Source organism: Canis lupus, chromosome 12 (genome assembly GCF_003254725.2).
Source record: "Canis lupus dingo isolate Sandy chromosome 12, ASM325472v2, whole genome shotgun sequence".
Taxonomy (NCBI): Eukaryota; Metazoa; Chordata; class Mammalia; order Carnivora; family Canidae; genus Canis; species Canis lupus.
Window position 1 is genome coordinate 19,843,131 of NC_064254.1, and position 18,890 is coordinate 19,862,020.

At 38.9% G+C, this 18,890-nt stretch overlaps 1 protein-coding gene across 1 annotated transcript in view; it reads right to left on the reverse strand.

Annotated features, from left to right (window-relative positions):
- PKHD1 (PKHD1 ciliary IPT domain containing fibrocystin/polyductin) overlaps positions 1–18,890 on the reverse strand; it is a 469,911-nt gene that overhangs the window by 404,525 nt on the left and 46,496 nt on the right. Inside the window, 7 exon segments of the mRNA XM_025419015.3 lie at positions 9,874–10,149; positions 10,858–10,963; positions 12,168–12,290; positions 13,225–13,287; positions 13,289–13,410; positions 15,685–15,812; positions 18,019–18,157. Of these exon segments, the coding sequence (XP_025274800.3) occupies positions 9,874–10,149; positions 10,858–10,963; positions 12,168–12,290; positions 13,225–13,287; positions 13,289–13,410; positions 15,685–15,812; positions 18,019–18,157 (957 nt within the window).

An 18,890-nucleotide genomic window follows, 5' to 3' on the forward strand; every position in this document is an offset into this window, starting at 1 on the left:
TAAAATCTTTAAAAAAAATAGGACTCATCTATATTCTGCCTTTCAGGAGACTCACTTCAGACCTAAAGACACATACAGACCAAAAGTGAAGAGATGGAGAAATATTCACCATGCAAATGGAAGTGAACAAAAAAGCTAAGGTAGCAATACTTACATCATGCAAAATAGACATTAAAACAAAGACTGTAACAAGAGACAAAGAAGGGCATTACATAATGAACAAGAAGTTATAACAATTGTAAATATCTATGAACCCAATTTTGAAGCACCTAAATACATAAAGGACATAGAGAAATTTATGGTAATACAATAATAGTAGGGTGCTTTAACAATCCAATTACATCAATGGACAGATAATCTTGACAGAAAATCAGTAAGATAATGTCTTTGAATGACACATTGAACCATATAGACATAACAGATATACACAGAACATTCCATCCAAAAACAACAGACACATTCTTTTCAAGTACACATGGAACATTCTCCAGAACAGATCACATATTAGACCATAAAACAAGCCTCAATAAATTTTAGAAGATTGAAATACGTGCACCTTTCCACCATAATGGTATGAAACCAGAAATAAATCACATGAAGAAAACTGAAAAAAAAAATACATGGAGACCAAGCAACATGATACTAAACAACGAATAAATCAATGAAGCAATCAAAGAAGAAATTTATAAAAATACATGGAGACAAACGAAAATGAAAACGCAACAGTCCAAAGTCTCCAGGACAGCAAAAAAACAGTTTAAGAGGGGAGTATATAGTAATACAGGCCTATGTCAAGAAACAAGAAAAAATTAAAATAAAAAATCTAACTTTATGCCTAAGGTAACTTAAAAAACAAAATCCAAGGCAAGTAGAAAAAAAGAAAATAATAAAGATCAGAGCAGAAATAAATGACATAGAAACTTAAAAAAAAAAGAAAAAAGAAAAAGAATCAATGAAACCAAGAACTTATTGACAAATTCTTAGCCAGATTCATCATGAAAAAAAGAGAAAGGATCAAAATAAATAAAATCAGAAATGAGAGAGGAGAAGTAACAACTGATGCCACAGAAATACAAAGGACTATAATAGAATAATACTATGAAAAATTATAGGCCAACAAACTACACAGCTCAGAAAAAAATGGATAAATTCCTAGAAATATACAATCTTCTAAGACGGAACCAGAAAGAAATAGAAAATCTAAATAGACTAATTACAAGTAAGAAATTGAATCTGTAACAAAAAACTACAAAAAAGTAAAAGTCCAGGAACAGATAGATGCATAAGTAAATTCTACTAGACATTTAAAAAAGAGTTAATAGGGATCCCTGGGTGGCGCAGCGGTTTGGCGCCTGCCTTTGGCCCAGGGCGTGATCCTGAAGACCCGGGATCGAATCCCACGTCGGGCTCCCGGTGCATGGAGCCTGCTTCTCCCTCTGCCTGTGTCTCTGCCTCTCTCTCTCTCTCTCTCTCTGTGTGACTATTATAAATAAATAAAAATTTAAAAAAAAGTTAATAGCTGTTCTTCTCAAACTATTAAAAAAAATAGAAGAGGAAGGAAAACTCCCAAATGCATTCTACAAAGCCAGTATTACCTTAATATCAAAACCTGATAAAAACCACAAAAAAAATAGAAAACTATAGACCAATATCCCTGATGAACATAGAAGCAAAAATCCTCCACAAAATATTAGCAAACCACATGCAACAATACATTAAAAAATCAGCCACCTCAATCAGTTGGGATTTATTCCTGGGATGCAAAGATAGCTCAAAAGTCACAAATCAATGAACATCATACACCACATCAACAAAATGAAGAATAAAAATCATATGATATCCTAATAAAATGCAGGAAAAAATGACAATAAAAACTCTCAACAAAGTGGAGGTAGAGGGAACATGTCTCAACATAATAGAGGACTATATATTAAAAAAAAAAAAAAACCCAGAGCTGGGACACCTGCGTGGCTCAGTGGTTAAGTGTCTGACTTCAGCTCAGGGCATGATCCTGGTCCAGGGATCAAGTCCCACATCAGGTTCCCTGTGAGAAGCCTGCTTCTCCCTCTGTCTATGTCTCTGCCTCTCTCTGTGTGTTTCTCATGAATAAATAAATAAAATCTTAAAAAAAAAACCAGCTAATATCATCTTCAATAGTAAAAAAGTGAAGAGGGAGTGCCCTCTAAGGTCAGGAAAAAACAAGGATGTCCACTCTTGCCACTTTTTCTCAATATATTACTAGAAGTCCTAGTCACAGCAATCAGACAAGAAGAAGAAATAAGAGGCATCCTTTTGGTAAAGGAGTTAAACTGTCATTATTCACAAATGACATGATACTATAGTAGAAAATCCCAAAGATTCTGCCAAAAAACTACTAGAAATAATAAACAAATTCAGTAAAGTGGCAAGATACAAAATCAATACCCAGAAATTGGTAGCATTTCTATAAACTAACGATAAAATCACAGAAAGTAAAATTTTAAAAAACAGCACCATTTACACTTGCACCAAAAAGAATAATGTACCTAGGAATAAACTTCACCAAAGAACTGAAAGACCTGTATTCTTAAAACTATAAAAGTGATTAAAGAAATTGAAGATAACACAGATACTCATATATTGGAAGAATTAATATTGTCAAAATGACCCTATTAATGAAAACAATCTACAGATTTAATGCAATCCCTATCAAAATAAAAATACTAATTTTTACACAACTAGAACAAAAAATACTAAAATTTGTATAGAATCACAGAAGATCCTTGGATAGCCAAAGCAATCTTGAGAAAGAAACACAAAGCTGGAAGGATCACAGTCCCAGATATTAAGGTATACTACAAAGCTGTAGTAATCAAAACAGTATGGTACTGGCACAAAAATAGACACACAGACAATATAACAGGATAGAGATCCCAGAAATAAATCCACATTTTTATGGTCAATTAATCTATGACAAAGGAGGGAAGAATACAAAAGACAGTCTTTTCAATGAATGGTGCTGGGAAAACTGGACAGCTACATGTAAAAGAGTGAAACTGGACCAGTTTTTAACACCACACACAAAAATAAAATTAAGTGGATTAAAGACCTAAACACGAGACTTGAAACCACAAAAATCCTAGAAGAAAGCACAGATAGTAATTTCTCTGACATCAACGATTAGCAAACATTTTTCTAGATATGTCTCCTGAGGTAAGGGAAATAAGAGCAAAAATAAACTATTGGGAGTACATAAAAATAAAAAAGCTTCTATGTGGTAAACAACCAACAAAATAAAAAAATCAACTTACTGAATGAGAGAAGATATTGGCAAATGATATATCTAATAAAGGGTTAATATCCAAAATATATAAAGAACTCATAAAACCTAACACCAAAAAAGAAGCAATCTGTTTAAAAAATACACAGAGAATCTGAATAGACATTTTTCCAAAAAAGACATCCAGATGGCAAACCGACACATGAAAAGATGTTCAACGTCACTCATCATTAGGGAAATGGAAATCAAAACCACGCTGAGATATCATCTCATGTCTATTAGAATAGCTAAAATCAGGAAGATAAGAAACAACAGATATTGGCCAGGATGTGGAGAAAAAGGAACCCTCGTGCACTGTTGGTGGGAAGGTCAACTGGCACAGCCACTGTGGAAAACAGTATGGAAGTTTCAAAAACTTAAAAATACAATTACTATATGATCCAGTTATTCCACTACTAGGTATTTACCCAAAGAAAATGAAAACACTGACTTGGAAAAAATATATACACCCCTATGTTTATTGGGGCATTATCTATAATAACAGAGACATAGAAGCAACCTAAATGTCTATTAACAGACAAATGGATAGGAAATGTGGCTACACCTGTACACCTGAAACTAATATGACATGTATACATATACATATGTATATATACATAATGGAATGTTACACAGCCATAACAAAAGATGAGATCGCCCCATTTGAGACAATATGGAAGGACACAAAGAGTATTAAGCTAAGTGAGAGAAGACTGAGAACGAGAAGACACCATGTGATTCCACTCATAAATAGAATTTAAAAAAAATAACCAAACAGCAGAATAAGAACTATAACTACAGAACAAACTAGTGGTTGCCAGAAGGGAAAGGAGTGGGAGGGTTGGGCAAAATAGGTGAATGAGAGGCGGAGATACATGCCTCTAGTTCTGGAAGTCACAGAATAAAAAGCAGAGTGTAAGGAATACAGGGATAGTGTAATAGTAATGGGACACATAGCAGCTACACTTGTGATGAGCTTGGCATAATGTATAAGCTAAGCTGTACACCTGAAACTAATATGACATTGTGTGTCAAGTATACTCAAATTTTAAACAACACAATGGGATACCATCTCACATTCATTAAAGGCTTCTAACAACAGCAACAAGCTTAAAAATAACAAGTATTGGTAACAATGTGGAAAAGTTGGTGCCTTCATACATTACTGGTGGGAATGCAGTATCATGCAGTCATTTTGGAAAGAGTTTAACGGCTTCTCAAAAGTTAAACATAGAGTTACTACATGGCCCAGCAATTCCACTTCTAAGTAAATACCCAAGAGTATGGAAAATGTACATTCACACAAAACCTTGTACACAAGCTTTCATAGCAGCATTATTCTTAATAGCCAAAAAGTGGACACACCTCAAATGTCCACCATGAAATGAAGAGATAAACAAAACATGGTGTATCTATCTCTATGATGGAATATTATTTAGCCATAAAAGGGAACGATGCATGTTACAACATAGATGAACCTTGAAAACACTATCCTAAGCAGAGAAGCCAGACACAAAAGGTCACATACTGTGTGATTCTATTTATATGAAATGTCTAGAATAAACAAATTCACTGATGCAGAAAATATATTAGTGGTTTCCAGACATCAGGAGAGGGGAGAAATAGGGAGCGACTCCTAATGGATAGAAAAGTTTCTTCTCAAGGTGATGAAAATGTTTTGCAATTAGGTAATGGTGAGGTTGCATAACTTTGCAAATATACTTACATTGAAAACCACTGAACTGTATCCTTTTAAGAAGGGAATTTTATGACATGGGAATTATATCTCAATTTTTTTAATTTCAAAAAGAAGAAGAAGACCTCAGCCGAAATGAGAATGCCCCCAGGGCAACTCTATATATTTCTGAGATACTGCCCTGGTCCAGCCCAACACTGTCTCACCTCTGGATGATTGCAATAGCATCCTAACTGGTGTCCCTGATTCCACCTTTGCTTCCCTACAGAATATTCTCACAGCAGCCTAAGTCAGATCATGTTACTTTTTCACTAAAAACCCTCCAGCGGCCCACATCTCACTCAGAACAAGAGCCAGTAACCTTTTATTGTCCCTGGAGCCATCTGACCTGCTCCCAGTCATCTCTTATTCCTCACCTCTGCTCAAGCTGTTCCAGCCACAACTTTCTTGCTCCTCTTGGAAGAAGACAAGCTCATTCTGACTTAAGACTTTATCATTTGGTGTTTCTTTTGCCTAAAACTCTCTTCTTCAAGATTTCCCAGGACTCATTCCTTGACTTCATCTGTGTCTCCATTCTCCGATGCCACCGTGTCACTCCTCCAAAGCTAGTGATCATCCTATCACAGCCACCACCGCTCCCCCACTCTTTCCCTGCTTGATTTTTCTCTTACACACTTCCCATCACCTCTACAAGAGCAGGTACTTAGTTTTAATGGACTGTATCCCCAGTACTAGTAGTGCCTGGCACAGAATGAGAGCTAAATCAATTGTTATCATTGTTACTGTTGGTGTTAACAATTAAAAGTTGCAGAGGAGATGAAACTGTACCACTCCCTTTGAAAGCTGAGGTGCCTCACAAGGATCTGTACCTAAGGAGAAGGCAACTCTATCTCAGCACAGAAATGGGCCAATGAAGTACGTAAGACAATACCGAGATTTCCCTCAAAAACCCTTTCAAGAGGGCCTGTGTGGCTCAGTCAATTAAGCAGCCAATCCTTGATTTCAGCTCAGGTCATGATCTCAGAGTCCTGGGATAGAGCCCTATGTCAGGCTTTCCATTCAGCAGGGAATCTGCTTAAGGACTCTCTCTCTCTCTCTCTCTCTCTCTCTTGCTCTCGCTCTCTCGCTCTCTGCCCCTCTCCCCATTTGCACTTTCTCTCTCTCTTAAAAAAAAAAAACCTTTCAGGGGTGCTTTGACATATGCGCAAGTGGTGATTTAAAATGTTACTGATTACATTACTTTAGGTATTCATTACATATTAAGCTATTCTGTGAATTTTTTGCTGGTAGGCCTTGATCTGGTTCTCTTTAAACCCCCAGTAGGAACATTTCTCAAACTGTACTATTCATAGAAATTGCCTGAGGATGCTGTTAAACTGTAAATTGATTCAGGAGGTCTGGGGTGGAGCCTGAGACTCTGCATTTCTAACTAGCTCCCAGATGATGCAGATACTGCTGCTCCAGAACCACACTTTGAGTGCCAAGATCTTCAGCATCCAGCGCAGGGCTTTATAATGTTGATTAACTGATTGACACTAGCTGATACTAGATAAGTGGCAGGGAAGAGGAAGGTTATAGCCAATAATTAGAAAAGTAGGAGCTAGAGCCCCTCTCCCTCCCTCCCTCTCTCTCTCTCTCTCCTGCCCTTTCTCCTTAGCTCACTTGCACCCATAAGACACTAACCCTTCTTGGAGTTTTCTCCACCATTTACTAAGGTCTCTAGGGATGAAGTTCAATCCTACCAGACAAATCCCTGCACTATGCATTGCTGATGCAGCATACCCTAATAGGGTGACCAACTCATCATGGTTTGCTTGGGACTTTCCAAATTTTAGCATTAAGAGTTTCACATCCTCATTTTAAAACTCGAAGTCTTGTATCCTGGGAAACCCCTCAGTCCCAAGAAAACAGGACAGCTGGCCACCCTGCTTAGGCAAAGCACGCTAGGGCAAAGAAGATTTATATGACCTGAACTTCAAAAGCAATCTTATAGGAAGATCAAAAGCCCCTTATAAATCTAGGGAGAAGACTATTTTAAACTCTAAATTCAAACCAATAATTATTGAGTTCATAGAGAATATAACCTTTCACCCTGAGCACCACATATCATCTGGCCTCTTCCTGAAACCACCAAGAAATAAAAGCAAACTTGCTTTGTTTCTGTGCAGAGATGAGGCAGGGGGGGGACCTTATAATTCACTCTATTAGGCAAAGTAAAATCAGAAATGAGCTGTTCCTTTGCAATGACTCTGTGGCCGGAAATGTTGCTTTAAGAAAGTGTTCTAAGCCACAGTTCTTTGACCAAGTGAACAAACAATGACAAAAATCTGAGACATTAAGGAAAGTAGTTCTATGCTCTAAAAATGATACATTAACACATATAAGCATGAATGTTCCTGACATTCTTACAACCTGGCTGGGTTGTTTTTAATTGGTTGTGCCCCCTCAAAGGCATGGAGAGATCCTTGGTTTCCATGGCACGAACCTACAATCTATGGGGTCTATACTTATTAAGACCCACTGCCCTCTGTATACCCCTCTACTCAAATAGTAGTTGGCTTTGCATGCTAGCGAAGTATTCAACTGTACATCAGTCCACAAACAGTTTGTGTACATAAGACCTGTACTTCATATTTGCAAATTTTTTTCACTTTTCAAAGTACTATCCCACCTGTTGACTCATTTTAATCTCACACAAAAGTAGGAGGCTTGTGAATTAGGCATCATTAGGTCTGCTGCATAGCTAAGACAGCATGGCACCATGGAAGAAGCAGGAGACTGAGCTTCTGAAAATCCCAGTTTGCATCTAGCTCCACTTCTTTCCATTGGAAAGCCTTGGGCAAGTCACTCTTCTTTAAACCACCATTATCTCATCTAAAAAAAATGGGTAACAATTCCATCTTATCTAAAAGAAATAAGTAACAATTCCATTCCATGGGGCAGCTCTAGACATTTAGAGAGTGCGATTGCCCAGAAGAGGTACTCAATAAATGATACTGTGCCTATCATCATTGTTACTAGGAAACTATGTCCCATAAAAGTAACCAAAACTCCTAAGGTCACACAACTGACTTTCACAGGACAAAAATCGAGGCACATGTCCTAACTCTCAATCTAGTGTTGTTTCCACTAGACCAAATTGTCCCATGACTCAGTGACTGAGTTATGCCTGACACCATCAGTGAACTATGATCCTTCATGTGGCAAGTGACTTCACTTAAGGGCTCAAAAGTCTATTGCTCATTTAAAAACTGCTGCTGGCAGAAAACAAAAAGCTATGAATTGTAGGGGATATGGAATTTATCAAGTGACAGGACTACATTCCTGCATATTAGCAAGAGTGTTAGCTTTTAAAAACCATAGCTGGGGGCATCACAATGCCAGATTTCAGGTTGTACTACAAAGCTGTGGTCATCAAGACAGTGTGGTACTGGCACAAAAACAGACACATAGATCAATGGAACAGAATAAAGAACCCAGAAATGGACTCTAAACTCTATGGCCAACTAATATTCGAGAAAGCAGGAAAGACTATCCACTGGAAAAAAAGACAGTCTCTTCAATAAATGGTGCTGGGAAAATTGGACATCCACATGCAGAAGAATGAAACTGGACCATTCTCTTACACCATACACAAAGATAAACTCAAAATGGATGAAAGATCTAAATGTGAGACATGATTCCATCAAAATCCTAGAAGAGAACACAGGCAACACCCTTTTTGAATGTGGCCACAGCAACTTATTGCAAGACACATCCATGAAGGCAAGAGAAACAAAAGCAAAAATGAATTATTGGGACTTCAAGATAAAAAGCTTCTGCACAACAAAAGAAAGTCAACAAAACTGAAAGACAACCTACACAATGGGAGAAGATATTTGCAAATGACATATCAGATAAAGGGCTAGTATCCAAGATCTATAAAGAACTTATTAAACTCAACAGCAAAGAAACAAACAATCCAATCAGGAAATGTGCAAAAGACATGAACAGATATTTCACAGAGGAAGACATAGACATGGCCAACAAGCACATGAGAAAATGCTCCGCATCACTTGCCATCAGGGAAATACAAATCAAAACCACAATGAGATACCACCTCACACCAGTGAGAATGGGGAAAATTAACAAGGCAGGAAACAACAAATGTTGGAGAGGATGTGGAGAAAGGGGAACCCTCCTGCACTGTTGGTGGGAATGTGAACTGGTGCAGCCACTCTGGAAAACTGTGTGGAGGTACCTCAAAGAGTTAAAAATAGACCTGCCCTACAACCCAGCAATTGCACTGCTGGGGATTTACCTCAAAGATACAGATGCAGTGAAACGCCGGGACACCTGCACCCCGATGTTTCTAGCAGCAATGTCCACAATAGCCAAACTGTGGAAGGAGCCTCGGTGTCCATCGAAAGATGAATGGATAAAAAAGTTGTGGTCTATGTATACAATGGAATATTACTCAGTCATTAGAAACGACAAATGCCCATTATTTGCTTTAATGTGGAGGGACCTGGAGGGTACTAAGCTGAGTGAAATAAGTCAATCAGAAAAGGACAAACATTATATGGTCTCATTCATTTGGGAAATATAAAAATTAGTGAAAGGGAATAAAGGGAAAGGAGAGAAAATGAGTGAAAATATCAGTAAGTGTGACAAAACATGAGAGACACCTAACTCTGGGAAATGAACAAGGGGTAGTGGAAGGGGAAGTGGGCAGGTTGTTGGGTGACTGGGTGATAGGCAATGAGGGGGGCACTTGGTGGGATGAGCACAGCACTGAGTGTTACGCTATATGTTGGCAAATTGAACTCCAATAAAAAAAATTTTTAAAGAGTGTTAGCTTTAGAGGGTCAGATGCAATGTGGGGTGCTCCCCAGATTACCAATCTCTGCAGCTCTGGAAGGCTCCACAGCATCCAGTCTGGGCTCCACACTTAGGAAGAGGGCTTCTCCACTAGTGTTGATGGCACGACCAAAAGGCCTTACCACCATGAAGAGCCGATGCATTCCAACAGGTAGTAGATCTGTCTGGCAGATCACATTTGTTTGGTTTGAGAAAATAACTTTGCAATTCGTTTTGTTCACCATAATCTCCAAGGCCTGGGGGTCACCAGAGAAATTGATTCCAAAAATATAAATCAGTAGGCTGATGTCACCATCTTAAAGTAGGAAAAAAAAATAAAAGAACAAAGTCATCTCTCAGTGATGTAACTTCATTTAAGAAAACTCTTTCTATGTCAAATGTTCATTCTCTTTCACCTTCCTCTCCCAAAATTCAGAGTTGAGTGCTGACTCAAATATTGAGCTCCTATACTTATTATTGCAATGTACAGCCCCCATATGAAATTTTAGTAAACTAGGAATAAGAGATCACTAATCAACTTTAAAGAGTGAAAACATATCAAACAACATTTCAAAACAAGGGACAAAGAGAATAAGATATTTTAGGTCATCAAAACTTTACCTGTCTTGGGAGCACCTGGGTGACTCAGTTAAGTGTCTGACTCTTGGTTTTGGCTCAGGTCATGATCTCAGGATTGTGAGACTGAGCCCCATGTTGGACTCCATGCTCAACATGGACCTTGCTTGGGATTCTCTCTCTCCCTCTCCCTCTGCCCTTCCTCTGCTCATGTGCTCACTCTGCTCACACACTCTTTCTCTCTCAAAAAAAAAAATCAAACAAAAAACCTCCACCTGTCTCCATTTATTTAGATGGAAAAAATATATATACTTTCTGCTGCATCACTCAACATCCACCCCATGAATCGATGCACCTTCTGTCCACCCATCACCAGGTACATGGTCTCTAACAAATCACTCTGAGTCTGAAGTTCATGACCATCTCAATGCCAAATCATAAATCATACCAAGGGAATACCATGCAGAGTGGATCTGGGGAGTTGACCCTTCGAGGTACTGGAATGAACAGGAACCTGAGCAATGAGCTGGTATGTCATTCACTCGCACAACCACCTGAAAAAAGGCAAAGGAATTAAACGCAAATGTGTGAATTTCATGTGCTCAAGAGTATTCATAAAGCACTTTTGAAATCTGTCCAAATTAACATGTTTAAGGATTCATTTTTTTCTTTCTTCTATTTCCCAGTACAAACTTTAGTGAATGAATCAGAACATGTTAGGTTTTCTTAAAATGATGGTAGTTATGCTGAAACCTAACATTTCTATAATCAAATATCCTAAATCTTGAGAAAATTTCCTTTCTGTAGTAAATTTAATAAAATTCAAACTGCCCAAGGACTTTTAATCACTTGAGATTATACTCAACTGGATACCTGTAAAAAGTCCTTTCTTTGCTGGTACATGCCAACAAAATAGGCACCTTTCTTCAATTATACTATGTGGATATGTAAATGGAAAATAGTGTATTTGGGCATTTATTCAGTTGGGGTCTTTTTGTCCTAGAATGGTAAGTCCTCAATAACAGACTATATGATTCTTCCTCTCACTGTTAATCTCATTATTAATCTGGTACAATACTTGGGGATGGAAAGAGTGAAAAAGATAGGACTTGTTTGATGCTCTCTCTATAAAACATGGATCAAAAGCACACACTATATTTATAATAGTGTTCGCTTATGGAGAGAAGAGGTGGGGGATGGCATGAAGGCATAGGTGACAAAGAACACTTCAATTTTATCTTTAATGTTTTCTTTTATTCATAAACACACAAAAAACCTTATCCAAATGTTGGCAATTATTAAACTTTGGTTTGGGTACCCAAGTGATGGTTACATTATTCTTTATAGTTTTCATTTTTTAAAATGTTCTCAAATTAAAAGCAGATGACTTATAACAGGAACTGGGCAGATTGGAAAGATAAAAAAAATATATTTCAAAGACAAAAGGCACTGACCTAACTCATTTACTTTCTGGGATCACTGTCTGGAAGTATAAATTCTAGGTAGCTATAGAGGTTCCCCATTTTTTGTACCATAATAATAGCATTGATAATTATAATAGTAGGATGCTGTGTTTGCAAAGCATTTCTATTTTCAAAGGTTTTTCATGCACTATGGAAGAGAAAGAGGATAGGCATAATTGTCTCTGTTTTATGGATTGGATAAATTATCCTTGAAACTGGCTCACATTACAAATCAGGAAGGGGCTGAGACACTTGCAACTGGTACTTGCACTTTGAGAGGCCCATCTACTCTCACCTGAGTGTGCTGGTTGGCAGTAACCAACATGTCTCCAAATACAGGTCCAAGAAAAACTCCACCATCATATACTACACGCACGGTTGCAGCAGGGTTCACTCCAGTTAGATTTGCATCAGAGACCTGAGATGGTTAAATTTCTGGTGAATTCTGTCATAGAATAGAAGTCTAATCTAACAGAAGTCTAAATCTAATGATAAAGGGTCTTTTCACATTTTATTTAAGATAACCAGATAGCTAGAAAGCAAAGATAGGGTGACAGGGGTTGAGGCCTAGAAACCTAACTGTAAGTAACAGCTAACCAAAGCCCCAGTAGACTAGAGGAGTATTTATCTGCAAGTAGAATGGCCAAAAAAAAAGGCACATAAAACAATCTTTTCTCTCTGTCTTGAGATATTTTGTTTCTATGTGCTTTTCTATTTTATATGTTTGCAATCCAAAATATTAAAATAAAAGGTAAGGGAAAAAAAGTGCTGAGATGACTCCTCATCCATCCTCCATCTCCATCCCAGTATTTTGTTTGAAAACCAGATGACCCACAATATCATATAACAGGGATAAAATTTTATCTTGAGTTTCATTTTATAATAACCAAATGCTAGATGATCATTAGATTATTTTTTAAAACCCTAAATATGCAAGAGCATCTGCTTTTATCATTATCCACAGACAGCAAATCCTTTTCTAAACTTCCTTCTGCTATGCCATCTGCCTCTATGATAATCTAAGTCAATCACATCTGCTTAAATTATCCAATAACAGATGTAGAATTATTGTATGGTGGACACTGACCAACAACTTCTACCTATAGTCTGTTAGGAAAGGAGATGTTGGGTTGCAATTGCTTTATCAGGAACATGAGATACAAAACATGCCTTGAAAACTTCCCAAAAGAAGATCACCGAACCCCTTTACTTGAATATTCCAACAAAATTAATAATTCATGACAGTTTCATTCAGATAATTCTGAGGGGTTTTTTGTGTTTTTGTTGTTGTTGTTGTTGTTGTTTTACAAAACTGCTCTAGGACACGAAATCCACACCACTACCATACATACCCTAATGAAATTGGGCAAATCTCCAACTTGGCTGGACCAGGAGAGGGTCCACTCATGTTCGTAGCGAAGACTTTAGATCCTCCATTACAGTGAGGTCACTGCTGTTGAGGTACCTGGATGTAAAGTTATCAGCATTGTTCTGCAAGAGCTTGCGAAGGTGACTAGCTGAAATATGCACAGGGACATCTGTGGGACAAGTTTTGATATTAAAAAAAGATACTAATTACTCCACAGCATGGGGTTTAATCATTAAAATAACAGAGAATAAATGTCAAGATGTCTACTGACTATGCAGGAGATCCTCAAGTTCAAACTATGCTTTCAAGAGAAACCCCAGTCCAGTTAACCATGTGTTTCCTAAGGCAAATACAAGTAGATGCCTACTTTTTAAATATTGTGATCTCTTTAATCAGTATCCCATCTCACAGCAAGAAGGGAGCATAGGCACATCAGACAAAACTATCTCCACTGTCAACTCCAAATGTACACTCCAGACACCCTGGTAATGCCTGAAAACCTAATTAAACAGTGGTTTTTCCCTGGAAAAGTTTAGCTGGCCCTGTGAACAGAGAAAAGTTGGCCACTTTTCACAGGGAGTCGGGGAGGCACACAGCAGCTGACACCCATAAAAACTTAGCCAACCCAGCTGAGGAATGTTGGCATTTAACTTTGGTTTCTCTATTAGAATTCTTTTAAGCCCAACCACCTGCTTCCCTGTTCCCCATCCCCACAGAGAAATAATAGCATTCTGTGCTTAAGCCCTGCCTGCGTTTGAACCCCAGTTCTCGCTTTACCAAAAGTTTCCATTTCATTAGCTACTCCCAAAAGCCCTGTGAGTGAGCCATTTAGGTATCCTCATGCCTACTTTAGAGATGAAGAAAATGAGACTCAAGGAGATTCAGCTTGCCAACCAAGCAAGATGGGTTCACACTTAACCCAGGATGCTTCCTAACTACTCAAGGATCTGCCTCCTGAATTCCACATGGCCAGGGAGTGTTAATAAAATACCACTGAATTTCTACCATGCAAACAAAATTATCCTTTAAAAAAAAAAAAGCTTGTTCTACATTTACATAATTTGAGGCTGTTATCATTTCTAAAGGCTAGGTTAAGGCTGCCTTTCCTGGATTGCTTTGCAGTGATGTGAAGAGCATCATGACAGAACATGGTGGTATCAAGAGTAGATGTAGTAGTAGACAGACTGCAGCTCATGATAAGGTAAACTCATGACCCAGGGATGGACTTCATAAATACAGAGCACCGCTTCCACAGCCATTTTTCAGTCTCCAATAGTCCGTGGCCTTCATTTTGTCCTAAGTGGCTCTGTTAGGGTAAAAGCACCATTCCTTCCACACAAAAAGAGTCTTGGAAACCCAGCCATCTTTCTTCTCCAAAGGCGGAAGACTTTGGACCATGTGCCAATTTTTATACAGCCACCCTTGAATTCTTCTGAGCCTCCTTTCTGATTCTTCTGTGTTTTACCAAATAAATAGTATAATCACTTCTATTCCTTATCCTTTGTAAAATGTGCATACCCTTAAAGATTTAGAAAAGGTGTCATGCAAATTACATCTGAAACCTCTTTCTACACTGTTATGACCACTAAAATTCTCAATAGTATATGGTGTCACTATGGAGTTTAACTTGGATGGACCATGGCTACCATGGAAGTTGGCCTAGGAAACTCTAGAGAGAATAGGACTGACCTGATAGTCAAATACCTGAGTTCATATCCGGACTTTGCCATCAACTATTTGTATGACCTCTGGGCAAGCTCTAGTATACTCGGCTTCTGAAAGATATGTCAATGCCCTAATCCCTGGAACCTATGAATATTTCCTTATAAAGCAAAAAAGTGTATATTACCTTACATTGCAAAAGATGTGGTTAAAAATCTTGAGAGGAGGAGTTTATCCTGGGTTATCCAGGTAGGCCCTAAATGCAATCATATGTATCCTTGTAAGAGAGAGACAAGATGTTTTGAGAAAGAAGAGGAAGAAACAATGTGACCATGGCAGCAGGACTGGGAGTGACGTGGCCAAGAAATATGGGAAGTCACCAGAAGCTAGAAGAGCTAGGAAACAGATCCTTCCCTAGAGCCCTCAGAAAGAGCGAGGCACTGCTGACAACTTGATTGTGGATCTCTAGCCTTCAGAAATGTCAGAGAATGGATTTCTGTTGTTTTAACCAACCAAACTTGTGGTAATTTGTTATGACAGCCCCAGGAAGCTAATTCACTCAGTTACCACACCTACAAAACCAAATGTTGGGTCATATTAACAATAATATGGTATGGTTATTGTATAGATCTTTAATTTTATGAGGGTCACTTTCAAATACTGGAAAATAAAATAGCTTTAAGACTATCACTCTGCCTGACAATCTCTCAGGATATTGTTTGCCTGGGAATGCCCCTAAAAATGGAAATGAGAAATCGGTGCACTCTAATTGCCTCTTTACCAGGAATCACTGAAGTAGGAAGTTGGATGTGAAAGTATCCTCCTAAAGGTGGGCTTGTCTTCTGTATTCTCTGTGTTGTCACCTGGACCAACCCAGATCTTCTGGCTTCTCCTCCAGTGGGCACAATGCTGTGGGATGTCAAAAACAAAGTATTAACCACAGTAAGCATCCAGAAGTGTCACTGTAAACAGAACTTAACTTCATCCCAAAGACCATATAGTCTGCCATGTTTCCAGGACACAATGTCAACCTCCCAGATATATCCCTGTCGCATCACAGCAGATACAGTGTAGTGTAAATATTAGGATTCTTACAGAATGTTCCACCCTGCCCCTGCACTGATCCTGGAAGCACAGTGACCCAGAGTAAAAAAAGTGGTAACTTCAGCCTCCACAGCTTTGGCCCTGAAGCACAGAATGAAAAAAGAATTTGATATTCTCTAAGCTATTTGCATCATGAAATGAGGAATCAGTACCTGTCCCACAGATGCTTCTCCACTCTGTATCCCCACCTGAAACACAGGCCACTCCTTCTGGCCCACTTCTTAGCTACTGCCTGTTTGCAAACACACTGCTTGCATAATCTTGCTTTAGTACCATAAATGGGTCAAATGAATCATGGCATACCATGAGATGGAATACCATTCAGCCAATAAAATAATATTTTAGAAAAATCTTACCATTCCCCATTAATGATACAGGGGAATATTCAATGTATACCATTAGGTGAAATGGGCATGTTGCCAAATATAGTGTGCAATGTATGGTCCCAATTTGAGGTTTAAAAAGTAAATATATACATATATATGTATACAAAAGCTGCTTAAGAAAAGGGAGTTAGAATATGAATCTGACATGTCAATAAAAGTTATCTCCAAGGAGAGGGATTATGAGTGACTTTTTATCTTCTAAGTCTTTTTCTGTATTTTCCAAATTTTCAACAATGAGCATATATTATATTTATCAATATTATTTAAGAACCACATGTTGATATACATAATTACAACTATACAGAAACAGAGTGATACTAGCTGTGTTGGGGGATGAAGCCAGTAGGGGCCAGTCCAAGGGGGTCCTATCTTGCTGAGGTGGGAGGCTTCCAGAAGGACTTAAGGGACTTGAGGAAATATCAGAAAGGAAGATTGTCAGGACCATTCTATTGTGGACCTGTTCAGAGAAACCCAAATTAGCCTCTGGCATTTCTGAGTTAAAGCTTAGGCACTTGGAATACAGGACTGTAGGCTGACTAATATGGCAGGCTCCCTCCCCACCGCCATAGCTCCTTCACTCCTTGATTCTCCTGATGGTTTTCACATCTTTCCTGCCCAACAGGCCCTGGAACACTAAGTCAAAGAGGGCAGACCACAGATTCAAGCTCTCTGCACCTGCCTTTTATACACCATCCCAAACGTCATAGGAGTAGAACTCAACTGGGAACACGTTAGAAAAAGATGGAAAGAAAAATGTTAAAGGCAGAGCATCTCAATTCTTTCATCCTATTGGGGTTTAAGTGACAAATGGAAAGAACGAATTAGAGCATACATGTGTTCAAAGAGTTGGGAGGAGACTGATCCGTAGTTACTGCTTTATGAACTGCAGCTAGACTCTGTTGACAATTAAGGAGAAGCCACTCTTATGGGCCTTTAGTGCCATCTGGTGTTAAGTTCTTAGAAATAGCTGGTTTAGTCCGTTGGCGTATTTCCTTTCACCTCAAAAGATTCCAATAAGGTTAATATATGGAAGATGGAATGAGGGATGTAAACAGTGGGAATGGGATACTCTGAATAGCATAAAAATACAACTACTTTAAAACAATTCACTAGAGGGACACCTGGGTGGCTCACTGGTTGAGCATCTGCTTTTGGCTCAGGGTGTGTTCCCGGGGTCCTAAAATCGAGTCCCACAACAGGCTCCCCGCAGGGAGCCTGCTTCTCCCTCTGCCTGTGTCTCGGCCTCTCTCTGTGTGTCTCTCATGAATACACAAATAAAATCTTAAAAAAAACAAACACAGAAATTCACTAGAAACTAGTTCTCAGAGTGTAGTCCCTAAACCAGTAGAATCAGCATTGCCTGGGAGCTCATTAGAAATGCAAATTCTTGGGCCTCAGCTCAAACCTACTGAGTTAAAGACAGAGTGGTTGGGGCCCAGTAATTTGCATTTTAACAAGATTTCCAGGTGAGTCTGTTGCTGCATTCCTACAACTGAGAATCCTGAGAACCATGGTCTTAAGCAACAAGTCAGGTGGCTCTTTCTGATAAAAGTCCCAACCTCTGTGTCCCCAAAGGCCAATGAAAAATCCTAAGAAAGGACAAATGAGCAAAGACTGCTCCCTACCTTGCGGTGATGAGTGGGAGCTCCTGGCCGCACCCCACCAACCAGAAGCTTATGTTGTAGACTGGAGGGGATCCCACCACACAGAGCGACTCTACCAGATTCCCACCTGGGTGAGCTGTTTCAGAATCTGCTTGAGAAACTAGAGACCAATGATCCAATCATTAGCAAGTGACTCAAGATGGAAGAGCTGATGTCTGGTGGAAAATCCTAACCGTAGATGCTGAGTTACTTAGATCTCCACTCACACTTCAAGCAGAGATCCTACCTATCTGCCACCATGAAAATCAAAGGAAGAGGAGGCAGTAGGACTCGGCTTGATACCAAAAGGAAAATGTAAGGTCATGGTTTAGAGAGACAAACACTAATTCCATAGCAAAGTTTAATAAGCCTCACACTAGGCAAATGTCCCTCCTGATACTATTGGAGGCACCTCCACACAGAGGATCTACTGCAGTGTGGACTTTTCCCCTACTTCCTTTCCTCCCCAAGGCCTCTGGCAACTCTGGGTACATACAGCTGATCCTCTTCAGGAACACAGAGCACACAGGCACCTGATGGGGGTGCTCATCCACAGCATGGACTCAGCATGTGTGCAGAAAAAGTGCAAACTTTAAAACCAACTACTGTTCAAATCCTGATTTTCCACTTCCATTAGGTAACTATTTGGCTGATTAACATAACCTCTCTACTAAGACTGTTTCCTCATCTGTAAAGTGGCGATCATAACACATCAATCTGCATGGCAGGGAGAGTTTAGTAGGATCACAGATTCAAAATGAGCAGCACAATAGAATATCCTCTTCCCCTGGGTAAAGGACGCATCTTCCCTAAGACTGTACAATCAAAACAGTGGACAGTGTAAAGGCAGCATC